A 15515-nucleotide genomic window follows, 5' to 3' on the forward strand; every position below is an offset into this window, starting at 1 on the left:
TAAAGCATGGAAATGATCACACACTTAAAAAACTGTCAAATAAATAGGCCTACACATTGCCTATTGGAATTGCAGCTGATTAAAGAACACCACACAAAGACTCATTAAAACAGTATTTTAAAAATAAATATGGCAGGATATGTCCCAATTAAAATAGTTTAATTATACAAGGATATTTATACAAGACATGGACATAAATCTCACTACTACTCCCCCCTTTTTTTTCAGCGGTGATCATACCAGTGGAGAAACACTGCAAAGTTGTGGTGTTTCTGAGGAGTCGACAGTGTACTTTTCTTTGTCCACATTTTGTGAAGAAACTCCAGACGCCAATGAAGTCTTCATGAATGATGTTGTGCCATCAGTCCAACAAACACAAAAAGGACTTAGTGTGTTCTTGTCATCACTTTATGCAATTGTAAGAGTACCTTTCTCTGTCTTATTATATTTTGCATCATATACTGTATAGTTTTTGTCCTTTCAAATCATTTCCTTCTTTCTCTGCTGAGGTGTTTCTCATCATCAACATCAGGTCCTAGTGGAATACTAATATTTTTTTTTGCAAAAGTAAAGCTAGAGTATGGATGTAGATGTGGGCTAATTGCAGAAAGTAGATATTTAGAAATTTTGTGAAAATCAAAATGAAACCCATCAACATGAAACCCATCAACTGTCAAAATATCACAAACATGCATGTCATGTCTGTTCAGCATGCTTTGTTCTTACTGAGACAGTGGCACTGGGATCCAGTTCACCCGCTACATACTGAAGGATGGACTTTACCCTAACCTGATCAAATAGAATCTTTATTTCAAACTGTTTCAATAACACAGTTACTATTTTAAGTAACATGATGTGGTAGCATGTTTCTGATTTGGGTAGTCTGATTTTGCCACAGACCATTATCGTTACATATAAAAGCCTATGTTTTTAATTTTAGAAAAGCAGAGACTCAGGAGAAGGATTCAAGAAAGTGATTGCATACATACGAAGACTAACTGGATGCAACCCACTGGCTCAGAGTTTGCACCAGTTACTCTGCAGGAATGAGGTTGTCTCTAGGACTCAGGAGGTAAACTGTATGAGATTGTACAATCTTGCAAAGTTAAATGATTCATAATATTTTTGTTGGTAGGAGTCTTAATATTGTTTTCCTTTTTAGATAGCCATCGTTGAAGGCTTGTACACACTCTTTAGAGAACTTTTGCCAAGATTGGGGGAAAGAAGAGGTGAAAAGATCATTGAGGACCTTGATGTCTTTGAGAATTCAACATACTGCTGGGCCTATCTTATCTCTGAAGCAGAGGTATGTTTATGTTAAGCAGTATTTCTATTAAGGTAAAGCTAAACTGTTTCCCCCAGAATAAATGTGTAAATTACATAATCATATTGTAGCTGAATGTTGAATATTGAAACATTTACAATATAGCATATTGGAGTTGTTACAGGGGAATTTCAGAGCAGAGATTCCACCTGTGGTGAGCTGCTGTCAAGGTTGAAATACCTGAGAGTGCTGCTGAGTCTGATACAAAAAGAAATATACTGTATATATTGAGTGTGAAGCCTGTGAACACATGTGTGCACTGCACACACACAGGACAAACAGGGAGAGAGAGGGAGAGGCAGTTTGACGTTACTGTGTCAGAGTAACTATTATTATTGGGACATGCCTTTTGGAGGATATTTGCTCTCTACTGAGCACCCCTTTCTTGTTTATTTTAGCCTGACTGATTTGTATATTTCATTACTGTATATTATAACAGACATGTCTGGGAATATAGATTATTTATTTATTTATTTTGAGCACACTGATATAGCAGTGAATTTAATCCAAGTTAAAACGTTGCTCTCTTGTTTTGTCAGAAAGAAACATCAGAACATGAGAACTATGCACCAATACCTCTTAGATCACATGAAGACATACGTTTCAGTGACCCAGTCAAAGTACCTGGAGTACCAGGTGTCTTTGAAAGATCATATGTTCTCCAGAAAATCAAAGGTAAATGCAACTCTTACACATGGCTAACATTGTTTAAAAATGAATGATGCAATGTAGAAAGCCTACTGTATATTTTCTGGCTTTTTATGTGGCCAAAATGTTCTGTAGAATTGTAGATCATCATTACTATATTTGATATAAACACTAGACATGCCAAAACATTATTGAAATGCCAATCTGCATACAAAGCTAAAAAAAACAAACATCCCACAACATTTATGGAAACATAATGTAAGCATATAATACAAATTTGAAAATAAAATGCATACAGCAGATGAGTGAAATAAGCCATCATGCTTCATTTCAGTGCATTTCTATTTTGTGTTTAGACGGAGAGAAACTTCCAAACTGTAGTGAGGATAACTTGAGAGAAACGTCACTGAGGAGAGCAACGGAAGATTTTACTCAGTCTGCCTCCATTCATCAGAACATATCATCTTTGGATTAACCATGACAATGCGCCAGGTCAAAAGTATGTGTGTGTGCAATGCTGTAACAGTGGCATTACAAATGGAATTGAGTTCTCAGGAGCAAAACACTTAGTAAAAAATACTTTTTTAGCAGCCACAGTCTTGATCTTAACCCGGGTATATTATATGGATTATTGTAAATTAATTTAATCTCTATGCTACAAGAAGGCTAGCAGTGGTCCCTCAGGTGTGACCTCTTCTCAGGTGAAACATCCTTTGGCACCCTTTAGCCAGCATTTCTAGTAACTATTGATGTTGAACTTCAAGTTTTCAGATTGATATTAAGAAGACCTTTGGCAGTATGGCAGAAGGAATAAAACCGTTCCCTCATTTGATGGTGACTCCACCACTACTTTTGAAGAATGTAGGACTGGATGGGCCACGACTTGTTCTACTAAGTGAAGGTAACTTCATATGTCATGAGAGCATTAATGCAGTGTACTATCATCATCATCATACAAATACAAATAATAATGACGATAATATAAATGCAATAATTTACGGTAATTTGTATTACACTTTATTTATCTATTTAAAAAAAGTTAAACTATCAGATTATAGACCAATTATTTGTTTACAAACATTGAGACTGGACGCACAGGTGACTGTTTCATGTAACCAATTCCCAACAGATCCCCAAACCTGCTGTTTTGGGGTGCGCTGGTTTCACTACATTCAACCTCCTCTGTGTGTAGGCTAGTGGGGTGCGCCCTAGCGAGACATATATACTTCATTGCGCAACTGTGTTGCGTACCGAGAACAGCTGACATACAAGCTCACAACCGCGTCGCGGACACGAACGCTGTGAGCTTGGAGGTCTGCTATTCTCGGCCGTTCTCTGTGCGCGACACCTTCGCGGGACGGAGCATAAATTAGGCTTGACAGGCTGCAGCTGCGTGAGCCAAGCAGGTTCTGGTGCCAGGATCATAGAGCGCACCCTCCGTTCTTATGACAGCCACTGGAGGTGGGGTTTGGGGGACAACTGCTTTGAATTGTTATTATTGTTCACACACAACAGAAACCAAGGATTATATATTTCAATTAAAAAAATGCATATTATGAGCGGTGGGGTTCTTTTGCTGCCGACCTGTACGCGCATACTGGTTCTTTTCAGTGTGACGTCAGCTGTTAAGTTAAGGTGTCTATAAAGTAGATTTTTAGATGATTGTTAGCCATAAAGAACTGTTTAAAAATACATTTCCCCTCCTTGGTAGATGAACTTGGCGTTTATGTGGGTAAAGACAAAGGATCCCCTGAGATGATCAAAGTGTTTAGTTGTCTAAGTGGCAAATACAAAACTGTGGATGTCAACGTACTGGCAGCCAAGTGAGTATATATTTTTACTTCTCTGCTTCTCAGATTAAGAGTATTTGTAATTAGTGGGCATAACTCATTGTAACTAGTTTGATTTTCGTGTGTGTGTGTGTGTGTGTGTGTGTGTCAGTCAGTCTGTGTAATCCGTATTTGTCTCCTCAGTGGGTTGAGCAATTGACCTGAACTTGCACACAGGTATTGACCATTGGCATATGCAGACAGTATGGAAGCCCGTTTTTTAACTTTTCCAGAATGTAAGCTGTTTATTAGCGTTTTAGTGTAAACACCACAGGCTATGGGATCTCTAGTTGCTGGCTAGACTTGGCATACACACACACACACACACACACACACACAAATATATATATATATGTATATATAAAGGACTCTCATTTAGTGCCCGTGTCCACACAGTGTTTTATGAGCAGGAGGGCGCTTTGGATATCATCTCCATAGCATGCACATTGACATGTGCAATGCTCGAATCCAGGTTGTGTTATTAGCACACATAGCTAGTTGTGGGTGGCAACAATTCCATGTTGGGTCGTAAATGACACACCATGTCACACACCACGTCTCAACAGGGTTAAATCACTCTCCAAAAATTGCATACCAAGCGCTTGAAGCGCATAACCCAAAGGTCTGCATATATTCTTGTTTTAGAACATTAATTTCATACAGGTAATCAATGGGGTTCAGATTTGGCTGAAATTGTGCCCAAATATGGAGAAGACTGACGTCATACGAGTAGATGACTGATCCTAGACTGGCCACAATACCTATTAGCAGATGTGTTCCACAGAGCACATACACTGAAATATTTAACTGTATTGTATTTTGTAATGGCTGTCAATGGCAGTCAAATCAGGCTGAAACCTTGTCCAACTATGGAGTCATTATGTTCTGTATATGTCAGATGATTGTCCTTGTGGAGAATTGTCCTCCACTGAGTGCATGCACCTCTCTACTTAACCATGTTTTCATTTTTTTTATTCAAAGAACTGGAGATAGCAGAGGGAACCATACATTTGTCACAAGCAGGACTCCAAAAGAGGCAATTCTGGTAATGTTTACGATATCTATCTTTTGCTGATTCATTTCTTAAAGCTAAGACTTGGGTTGTGGTCATATAAAAAAAGAAAATCAGCTCTGCTCATCCACCTATGCATAACCATTGATTGATCTTTGACATTTTGTTTGAGTAATTGACACTGTTAAGTATCAGAATCAAATGATGTATTGTAGTGACAGGATTGTCAGTATTGAGTAAAATTGCAATGTTGCCTGTGATATGTTTTTATGAGGATGTAGGAATCACATGGCTACAAATTGCTAAATTTACAAGACAGGTTTTAGTTAGTCTTCACATTCATCCTTATAATAAAAAAGATACTTCATTAGTATATGTTCTTTTTCATTTCATTTTATTAGGTACTTGTGGATGCAAGCTCCTCTATGGATCAGAACTGTTATGGAAGTGTGGATATCAAGAAGATCAATGCAGTAAAAGTGCTCTTTGATAACTTTGCCACACGGACCATGGCTTATGATTTTCATCATGTAATAGGCCTTGTGAAGTTTGACTCAGAAGTGAAAACCCTCCACACATTTACAGAAAATCTGGAAAAATTCAAGGTAATTTACATTATGTGCTACTCGTATTACTGACTTCATATGTATATTTTCTTCAAAACATGCAATATCAGCCGTATCATGGCACATCCTGAGAAGTATTCTTCTAAGCAAAAAAAAAAAGAAATTCAAGATAAGGCACATTCAACATCATAAAACAGTATGAAATGACTTTTACTGTAAATGTTATGGATAATTTCTGTCAGGGGATTGTTACCTTGAGAAGTACTTACAACTACTACCGGTTAGTTTGCGGGGAGAGAAATTGGATAAGGTATCATGAACCTATTATACATACTGTGAACAGTGGGCACCTGGTATTTGTGGCCATTTTTTTCTTTCTCTGAATACTGGGCATATCTGGGCCGAGTAATCTGAAACACTGGGCTACTTTTGGTGAGAACAGTGGGCACCGGAGGGGCCAAATATTCTGGAACACTGGGCACCTTTCATAAATTCATAAATATTACAGAGAATTATTTATATATTTAACAGAAATGGTTAAATTGGCACATTTTAGGGTTAGGGAAGGGATAAATGTGGCTACGTTGTCAATGAGCTGAGAAAAAGCTAATTGGTAAACATGTCACAACATCAATGTACAGTGTAGCCACCAAATAGGCCACCTAATTGATGTCTGACTGAATTACACGTGCAAAAGTACTAAAAGACTTGTTTGTGAGAGGACCGAATGGAAAGAAATCCTGGACTTTATTGTGTTTTTATGATAGAATGATTTAAAGGGGCTACACCATGAATTTAAAAAATATATATTATATATAAATATTGCCCCCTAATATGTTTTAAACAGGTTGTAAGCCTAAAAAACATCCAGATATTTTTTCTCACAATCTGACTGTCTGTCATTCCAAGCTTTTTCAGCTGCAATACCAAAACGTCCTATTGGGCAGGGGGGAGCTACTGAGCAATTCTGTCTGGCCATCGTCAATGCAAAATCAGGGCAAGTGACATCACTTGCCCTGCCATTCTGAAATGGCCTGTTCAGACACGCCCATTCAGGAAATCCATGAAATGAGCATGAATGACTGAATGTTAAAAAAAAATATTTTTTTGGGTACAAGAGACACTGGGGAGCCCAAAAAATACTAAAAACCTAAAAAGAAATGAAATTCATGGTGTAGCCCCTTTAACCTACATGTATGATTTGTGTGGGTTATTTTCTTCAAGTTCACTGAGCCTATGCTATGTATGTTGATCGCATTATTTGATGTCATGTTACTCATAGTCTATTTAAAGGATGCGTATAACATAAGCTTAAATGTTTTAAGACTTCATGTACAAAGTATTCCCTGCGACCAGTTGGTTTTGGTGCCCAGGAATACCAGGTTCCCTCTGTGTTTTGGGATTTATGAGGTACCCAGACAGTTTAGGTGTCCACTGGACCTGTATTCGACTGCAGTACTCAGGTGGAATCAGCAAGTGGGAGAAAAATAAAAAGTTGCTAAAACATTTGTGGGATACATTTATAGGATCACATTCAAAGTCTTCAAGCATACGGAACAACCAAACTCTACGATGCTCTACAACATGGAGTGTCTGAGTTGGAAAAAGTCAAGATGAAGTTCAGAGATTGCAAACTTCGCATCATGTGTCTTACAGATGGAAATGATGCTGGGTAAATTTACTGTCATGGCATGTCAGTAGCTTTAGTATTGAGAAAAATTGCAATGTTGCCTTTGATATGTTTTTACTGGTACTATATGGGAATTACATTACGTGATCATCTGCCCATAGATCAAACACAAAGCCAGTTGATGTTGCTGCCAAGCTGATAAACGCTAACATCATTGTGGATGCAATCCTTCTTGGAGACGTGGAGAATAACATGCTGCATGGAATTAGCAATGCAACAGGTAGTTAATGCGGTTTTAACACTTGTAGGCCTATCTATGTACAGTATAACTATTCAAGCCTATCTAACTTCTGAATGTATGGGTTTTAGGTGGTTGCTGTTTCAAACCAAAGACGAGCATCGATGGCCTGAAGCTTTTTGAGATTGAGACGGTTCTTTCTCTGGAGATGAGGAAACCCAAAGACAAACTCGATCCATCTACCCTCACTGACGTTTGTTACTCTACACAGGGTTGGGGGTGTGGTGGCGGGGGCAATCAATCTCAATATAGATGCATGCCAGGATTGGGTAACCAGTAACCTGTAACCTGAAAAAGGATCATGTACCTAACACTACATGGCACGGGCTATCTATGATTCACTAATCACTTGTTAAGTCTATGAATTGACTATTACATTTCAGATTGGATTTAGAACATTATGTTGACAACATAATTTGTTGCCTTTCAAGTGAAAATGTTCCAGTAATTTGTCAGTTAAATCATTGAACAATGAACATGGTGGCTTATCACATTCTAATCTTTCAAGAACAGATTCAGAGCTGTGCTAAATTCAAAGGTAAAAAACAGCAGAGGGTGCTGTTTTTTCCTTTTTTTTTACTATGGGTTCCCAGATTGATCACATTCTAATGATGCTATTGATTATCATTTACAGAGTGTTTTGACAAACCTCTTTGCCAGTCTTGGGTATGATGAATTCCCAGAAGCTTCTCTGCCAAAGGAGTTGGACAACAAAGTGACAATGACAGAGAAGTAAATAATGGAATAAATAATTGATCTACATATAAATTACATTTTGGCAAATATTCAATTTAGAAAAAATAAGTTTTCTTCCCAAGGTGTTTTACAGATATTAAAAAATATATACATTCAGACATTCCCTCAAACAAGTCTCCTCCACCTACCTCAACCACAACGTTTTTTTTTCATGTAGTGCTCTGAAAAAGAAGATTCGGGAGTGTAAGATTGGGCGTTTCATGGAGAAGGACAAACGTATCCTGGAGGAGTTGAAGAGTCTGCATTGTGACCCACATCCCTTTTTCTCCATCTTTCCATCAGAGTCAGACTTCAGTAAGTGGCCACAATATTCTGTCATGTAACTTTATGAGTTTTACACAGAATGAGGAACTTGGTTATCCAGGAAAAGGACCTGTGGTTGATATGCCACTCATTAATTGAGAGAAATCAGCTTGTTTTGAACACTGACCCCAAGCACCAACTGGCATGAGTAACTATTGTAGTACAGCACCCAGGTGCAGTCAAGTTGGAAGGAACACAAACAAGGCTTTCCCTACTTATTTGACTAACCCTAACCCTGAGATAGCCTATGCAGGACTTCCTCAATTTCCCAATAAATGATGCGTAGCTTGCAAGACTAGTTCAGGATGAAAACACTCGTAATGTGATGTTACACACCGCATTACTATGTGGGTGTATACAGTATGATGCAAGACCCATACGCTGACGTGGCAATCAGCTGATCAATTGGGTTGAGTTATTTAAGCTCACCTAAGTCTGTGTTCCTTCTGCGTATGTGTCCCTGGTTTGTTGTTGAGCTCTTGTATGCTCCCACCGCCACCCCAGCATCACCAGTGGACTCTGCTATTAGTTCTGTTCCCCATGGAGGGTTGTTGTATATCTGTCTTGTTGTCTAATTGTGCTGAGCAGGGAGAAAACTGTAGCAGAGCCTGAACGCCAAGATGAAATATTATATTGTCACTTGTATTCACATTCTATAATAAAACATTGGTTCATTCTATTTGTGAGTTATCTGACTGAAATATTTATAAGAGTTATGTGTGCTCTGAATAGTTCTAGCAGGGATATTCAAAGCAATACTGATAAGTGATCTGAAGTGAAATTATATATTCAGCAGTCAACCCTGAATGTTCCTTATAACCTTTTCAGCCTTCTGGAAGATCGCCATGGAAGGTCCTCCTGACACACCGTATGAGAATGGAGTCTTTCAGCTCTACTGCCAGTTTGGTCCCGACTATCCAGTGAAACCTCCTCTTGTCCGTTTCGTCACACGTGTATCCTCATTCCACACCAGTTACAGACATGAACGCACAATGACATTATATTGAAAGTACAGTAATGCATATTAGTTTGATTTTGTTTAAGTTGATAGCATAATGACAAAAGCTTACAATTTTGAAAACAATGTAACCGAACTCGTAGCAATTCAAATAATCTTTTCTTAACATAAGCAAAGATACATCACTGCAACATCAACAGCTTGGGCCGCATCTGCCACAATATATTTGACCGTAACTACAACGCCCAAATCACCATGAGAGAAATCCTGGATGCCATATATGGGCTGCTCATCATCCCTGAGCCTGAAGACCCACTGGACAGGTTGTTATTAACGATTTGATTTCAAACAAAATCTAATCGGGACCAATGGATGTTCCTTTAAGCCACATTTATTTTAGCCACTTTTCACCTCAAAATGTTTTGACCTGTACAATTTGACAAGGCATGTTTATTTGTATAGCATATTTCATACACAGGTAAATTGACAGTGCTTTGCAATTGCATAAGGCATAAAAAGGCAATTTCAAAGTGGCCTTATTTTAAGGAAATGCGTGTTTTTTATACATTAAATTGGTAACTGTATACATCATATTGGTAACTGTATATTAAGGGGATTTAAAATGAATGTCTTTCTTTCCCTTTGGAAGCATTTTGGCGGAGGACTTCTTGACGAGCCGTGATCGGTACGATCAAGCAGCCAAGGAGAATACAGAAAAAAATGCAGGGACCTCAATCGATGACATGGAGAAGGTGAACGAGTTATTCCTTTTAGTGTAATTATGATATGGTTTATAACTTGTAGTAACTTGTTGTAGATCTTTGAACAACCTCCCTACTAAAATTAACAATTTGTTGCAACATTTTCATTCTGCTCTCTTATTCATTGAAAGAAACTGGTGGGTCAAAGTCTTCGTGCGCCATTGCCACCCCGACATCTGATTTGTCCACTGACCAAGAAGATGTTTGTGGACCCTGTGAAAACAAGATATGGAGATATATACGAACGAAAGGCCATTGAGAAACACCTCAAAATGTAAGCCCCCTCCCCTCAAGAAATTTCTCTTTGGCAGGATTGTCTACATTCACATTCACACTGAACCTTCTTTTTCAGAAATGGAACTTATGATCCCATTGCTGGCAGAACCCGTATCCTCAGAAGAACTGACATGAAACCAGACAATGCCATGAAGAAAATGGCGAAGGAACACCGTTCCTACCAAATTGGAACCTATGTATAGAAGAAAAGAATGGTGGATTTCGGTTGGGCCAATCACTGGACAGTGTTGGCGGGTAACCCATTACTGAAAGCACAGTAACCCTTTTCCATCACGAGTAATGTGAGGGATTGCTATTTCAAAGTAATTACAATAATGTTGTGACATTACAGCATTTCTTTTTTTCCCCCCTTCATTTTCAGTTGGGGTTCTTTTTCATCATATCTGAAGTGAAACCTGTGTGAAACTTTACTTATATTTAACTGCCTTTTGCATTGAACTTGTAAATGTTGTGGTGAGCTGCACACAAACGATCATTGCACGGTTAATAAGTCATGCTTGTTTGAATTTTGTTTGTAAATCAAATTATCCAGGGACTATTTTTGGCTTTGACTTTTCAAATCAATCTGCACTTAAAATTGCATTAAAATTAAACACTTATGTAACTTAAACATGCCTTGACATTTAGTGTGTTGGGATATATATCTCAAGCAGGTTTGAAGTCTCGCTCTGTAAGTTGATTTTCAGACCATACTGAAGTTAAAGGAATCCAATGGCCTCCTTGAAAATAAAATAACGTGCTTTGGAAAGTAGTCAGATTTCCAGAAGTGTCCTTGAAGGTGACTATGATAAAAAATGTCCTGTAATTAATGCAGCAATATTTCTTTGATCACCAGTTCATGATTCTTGTAGTTATGTTAAAATGTCAAGATAATGGCTTACACGTTCTTTAAGTTTTATAGATTTTGCATCAACATTGGTAACATTGGCAAAACTGTCATTACCCAAGATCATTTTATTTGATTGTTATTTAATTGATACATTTACATATATTGTTTTGATCATTCTTTTAAATGTTATGGCTATAACATTTGTGTGGTCAATATGCAATGTGTAAAACCATGGCAAGAAATAATTGTTTGCATGTTCTGTAGTGCATCAAAGTTTCCTACATATTTGGGGCAAAATAAAAAAGATCTTAATATTTAGCGTCTCAGTTCTGTCCGTTATGGCTCTAACTACATTCTGAAACTAGTTAATGTGAAATGGGTTTCAATTGAACTTGAAATTATTACTAACCCATTAACATTTCTATTACGAGGTCACTTCAGAGCACATTTGGTGTATGTCAGCCTGGCAGGAATCCCATACAATATTAAACCGGCCATCTCTTTGTTTATGAAGATGGGACTTTTATGGTATATCCCTAACATTCCTATCCCATAGCTGACGGAACTCTCAACTAAATGGATCAGTATACCTCCAGGATATGATCCACCCATACACTAATTCCCACTTGACTAGGGTTCAATTTACTCTGATCTTGCACTTTGTAAGTTGCAGAATGTCTGCTAAATGCCTAAAGTTTAGTTAAAATAAATGTTATGAGCAACTTTCTGTCAATAAATGTAGCCATGCTTCTTACTATTGTTTTCGGGGCGCTCATTTCAAATGACACAGACTAGAATAGAATAATGATAACTCAAGCTGTCTGTAGATGTGCAATATTGGTGAGTTTATCATTGTGTTATACAATCAGATGGGACATTTCTTTTTCAGGAATGGGGCTGTCAATGGAGTGAATTGCAACTTTTATTGGAAAGCCTCTGTAAATTGCTTGTGGCAAAAGGATGGAGATAATCTCAGCCATTTCAGTTGCAGGACAGACGACAGCCAAGGTTTTGAGATCACAAGCCGTTATTTATTTCCAAGTAGCTATACAGGATCACATACACTGCGTTCCATGCTATGATACAATATAAAATGCTGCATAGCTGCTGAGGATATTGTTGCAGGGGAGAGCAGACCACTTCACCCATTTTCAACCTATCTGTTTCATATGCAGTATTTGGTTCTCACTAATGCTCATAAGATGCCACCATTTCTGTTTACTTGGTCTGTGTGTCAGAGGAGATCTGTGGACATTTCAGAAACCTGCCTACCAGTGATCAAGGCAGTGTGCCAAGGCAAACAAGGGGCATTAACCTGATTGGAGGACACCACAAGCCAGGTCATAAACTGGGCAAACATCTGGCTAACTCCACAACCACGACTCAGCTTCCTGATAAGGGTAGCATTTGACACCCTTCCCTGTCCCCGAAACCTCTACCAGTGGTTCAGAAGCAAGGCCAAATGTCCTCTGTGCACTGTCTGTGCAGCATCAAAGACAACTCAGGCCTCCAGCACATCATGGGTGTAAAGTTGCACTGGCACAGTGGGTGCCACCGTGCCTCATATGGCGGCACAGCCAGATTCTGAGGAAGCTGGCAGAGCTGTTGTAGTGTGGGAGCAAACAATTCTGCATGTCCCCCCCCCCCCAGCTGGAGAGAGCCTGTGACTATGTAGGAGGGAGATGTACTGGGTAGGGAGCGAAACGTCTGTGTTAGACAGAAACAGAAACATAATTTGTGTTGTAGCTTCGTTTACATGCTTCATTTATAGTTTCAATGTGCAAATGAACCGTTTTCAATGGTTTTCAATGGCTTCTGTTGTGAACTAGCAAATTTACATGAATGGCCGTGGCTGCATATCAGTGAGGGTGAGGGGAGGTCTTATATGGGCCTTTGACACGTGATTTGGGATGGGTTGCCACACAAAAAGGGTGGAATCCCCCAAAACAGGATAAGACCAGGAGAAATGGAAGAACAGGAGACGTCCAGGAGATAGGGTCAAATAACAGGAGTCTCCTGGTGAGAACAGAAGGGTTGGCAGGTCTGTAATCTGTTTACTCTACAGGATACTCTTATTCTGAAGAGATCGTCCATCGGAAGTCTTATGTTTCTGATTTTGTTTTGCTCAAGAAACACAGCTCCTGTGACGCACTTACGTACTGCGTCACTCCTAAGGGACTCTGGGTACAATTAGTTTGTCTCAAGCCACCTGTGAGCCATCCCCACACCCTCATCATCATCCCGTACTAACAAAACAATTCACATTATTAATATTTCTTCCTTGGACAGTGTCAACTCGGCCTGGTTTCCCTTAAATCCCACCTAAATGAATGTGCTGGTCAGCAGCTCCACATGAAGTTTACTGAAAGTTGAAGTTTCGTCAGGATGACGGTGCAGGCTAGCACGGTGAGTTTGGGAACAATATGTTAATTTATCAGTTATTTGACGTTATAATTTCAAAGGTGGCCACGTCTACTTGTTAACACAATGTATTTAATCGAGTCTGATTTTTGCTTTCGTATAGATAGTACTAAAGCAAAAGTAAGACTCGATAAAATACATCTATGGTCTTGATCCAAGACCAAGGCCAACACAAAGATAACGTATGGATATTGTTTGTTTGCCATTTTCTTCAGATGGGTACAATAATCTACAACCTACTCGAAAAGCACAGGCTGGAGTCTTATTACAACCAGTTTATTCTGCTCGGTGTGAAAGATGAGAGAGATTTCATTGATGGTGTAACCGATGAAGATCAGAACAGCATGGGTAAGAGATGATAATGGATTTAATCAATGGTGGAAAAAGTACTCAAATTGTTTACTTAAATAAAAGTATCAATAAATACTTCCATGCAGAAATACTCTTTTACAAGTAAAAGTCCTATAATAAAAGTTTACTTAAATACAAGTACAAAAGTATTGGCATCAAAATATACTTAAAGTACTAGTTATGCAGAATCTGAAATGTGTATGTGTAAAGTCTTTTGAAAATGGGCTATACAAGCTCACAACACAGCCTTCTGAGCTTGTAGTTGGCTATTTTCAAATAGCCAAAGTTTAAATAGGGCTGAAGTGTATGTTTGGTAATAATAATCTATAAATGTACTGTAAATATTAGCCTAGTTGTTCCTGCCTATCGTGCATATCTATAACACAAAGTCAAAGTAAGGATAATTGAGACAAAGTAAAAAAAAAAAAGAAACAGCAAATTGGCAAAGTCCACAACATTTTCTGTAACTAAACTGCAAAACAGGTTTAATGCTGCCACCAAGTGGCAAATAATAAATCTGAATTCTCAACTACAACTAGCTAATATCTTAATAAATCTAAATTCTCAACTACCACTAGTTAATATGTTAATAAATGTAAATTCTCAACTACTACTAGTTAATATTTGAATAAATGTAAATTTTCAACTATTACTAATATTTTAATAAATCTAAATTCTCATTCTCATAGTAGCAGTTGATATTCGAAATTACTGTTATGATATTTGAAATTACCTGATGTTAATACTAGTGGAAAAACACAGAACTTATTGAATGTGTCACTTCTACAGGAGTAGGCTACATGCATGCCTACTCCCACTGCCGGCCCCATCACAGTGAAACAAATGCATATCAGAAAAGTCACTTACTTATATTCACTTTTAACATTTTTATCCCATTTCCAGGCTTTACCCAAGTGGAGAAAACTCGTTTTTCAAAAATGAAAGACGAAATTGAAACATTCAGAGCCCCGGTGAACAAATCGCAAAGAGTAGAAAAACCAATGGAGTCATTTTGCATCCAGTACAGATACCCCCATTGTCCTGAAACAAAATGTATCAGGGGTGAGTAAATCACAAACATAGAAGAAGCCCATCTTTAATCAGTAGCTTGAGTCTGACCTACTATTTTGAAGTATATTTAATTCATGTTCAGCTCATGACAAGTTATGTTTTATTTATTTTTCCCCCCATTATTTCTCCCACTGCAAATGGTGTAATTGCAGTGAGCCAGATAATATTGAAGTAAACAGATTGTGTGTGTGTGTGTGTGTGTGTGTGTGTGTGTGTGTGTGTGTGTGTGTGTGTATATATTTATATATCTTATCTCACCACCTATTCTGTATTTTTTCTTGTGATGAAGGGTTTTTTAAACTTTGTCTGGCTTAACTATATGAGGTCTTGATAGAATTAGAATATATATATATACTATGTCTTTGAGCACTTTATGTTAAAGTGAGTGTATTTGTTGTGGAAATGTCCTCAAGTCACCGTGGTTTTATTGAGGTTCATTTCTACTTGTAGATATGGACCCT

General features: G+C 38.1%; 1 protein-coding gene across 2 annotated transcripts in view; it reads left to right on the top strand.

Moving 5' to 3' along the window:
• LOC311045278 (uncharacterized protein) overlaps positions 1–10566 on the top strand; it is a 43304-nt gene extending 32738 nt beyond the window's left edge. The window contains exons 16-24 of one of the 2 annotated variants that reach the window (XM_084057089.1): positions 7171–7289; positions 7379–7500; positions 7942–8039; positions 8221–8357; positions 9195–9319; positions 9502–9647; positions 9974–10076; positions 10217–10359; positions 10438–10566. In XM_084057089.1, coding sequence (XP_083913215.1) covers positions 7171–7289; positions 7379–7500; positions 7942–8039; positions 8221–8357; positions 9195–9319; positions 9502–9647; positions 9974–10076; positions 10217–10359; positions 10438–10564 — 1120 coding nt within the window. In that variant the 3' untranslated portion in view covers positions 10565–10566. The remainder of the gene's footprint in view (positions 1–7170; positions 7290–7378; positions 7501–7941; positions 8040–8220; positions 8358–9194; positions 9320–9501; positions 9648–9973; positions 10077–10216; positions 10360–10437) is intronic. The other variant, XM_084057090.1, reaches the window with a different exon arrangement.
• The last annotated feature ends 4949 nt before the right edge of the window (positions 10567–15515 follow it).

This window comes from Gymnoscopelus microlampas (assembly GCF_963454915.1).
Source record: "Gymnoscopelus microlampas genome assembly, chromosome: 5".
In the NCBI taxonomy this organism is placed as follows: Eukaryota; Metazoa; Chordata; class Actinopteri; order Myctophiformes; family Myctophidae; genus Gymnoscopelus; species Gymnoscopelus microlampas.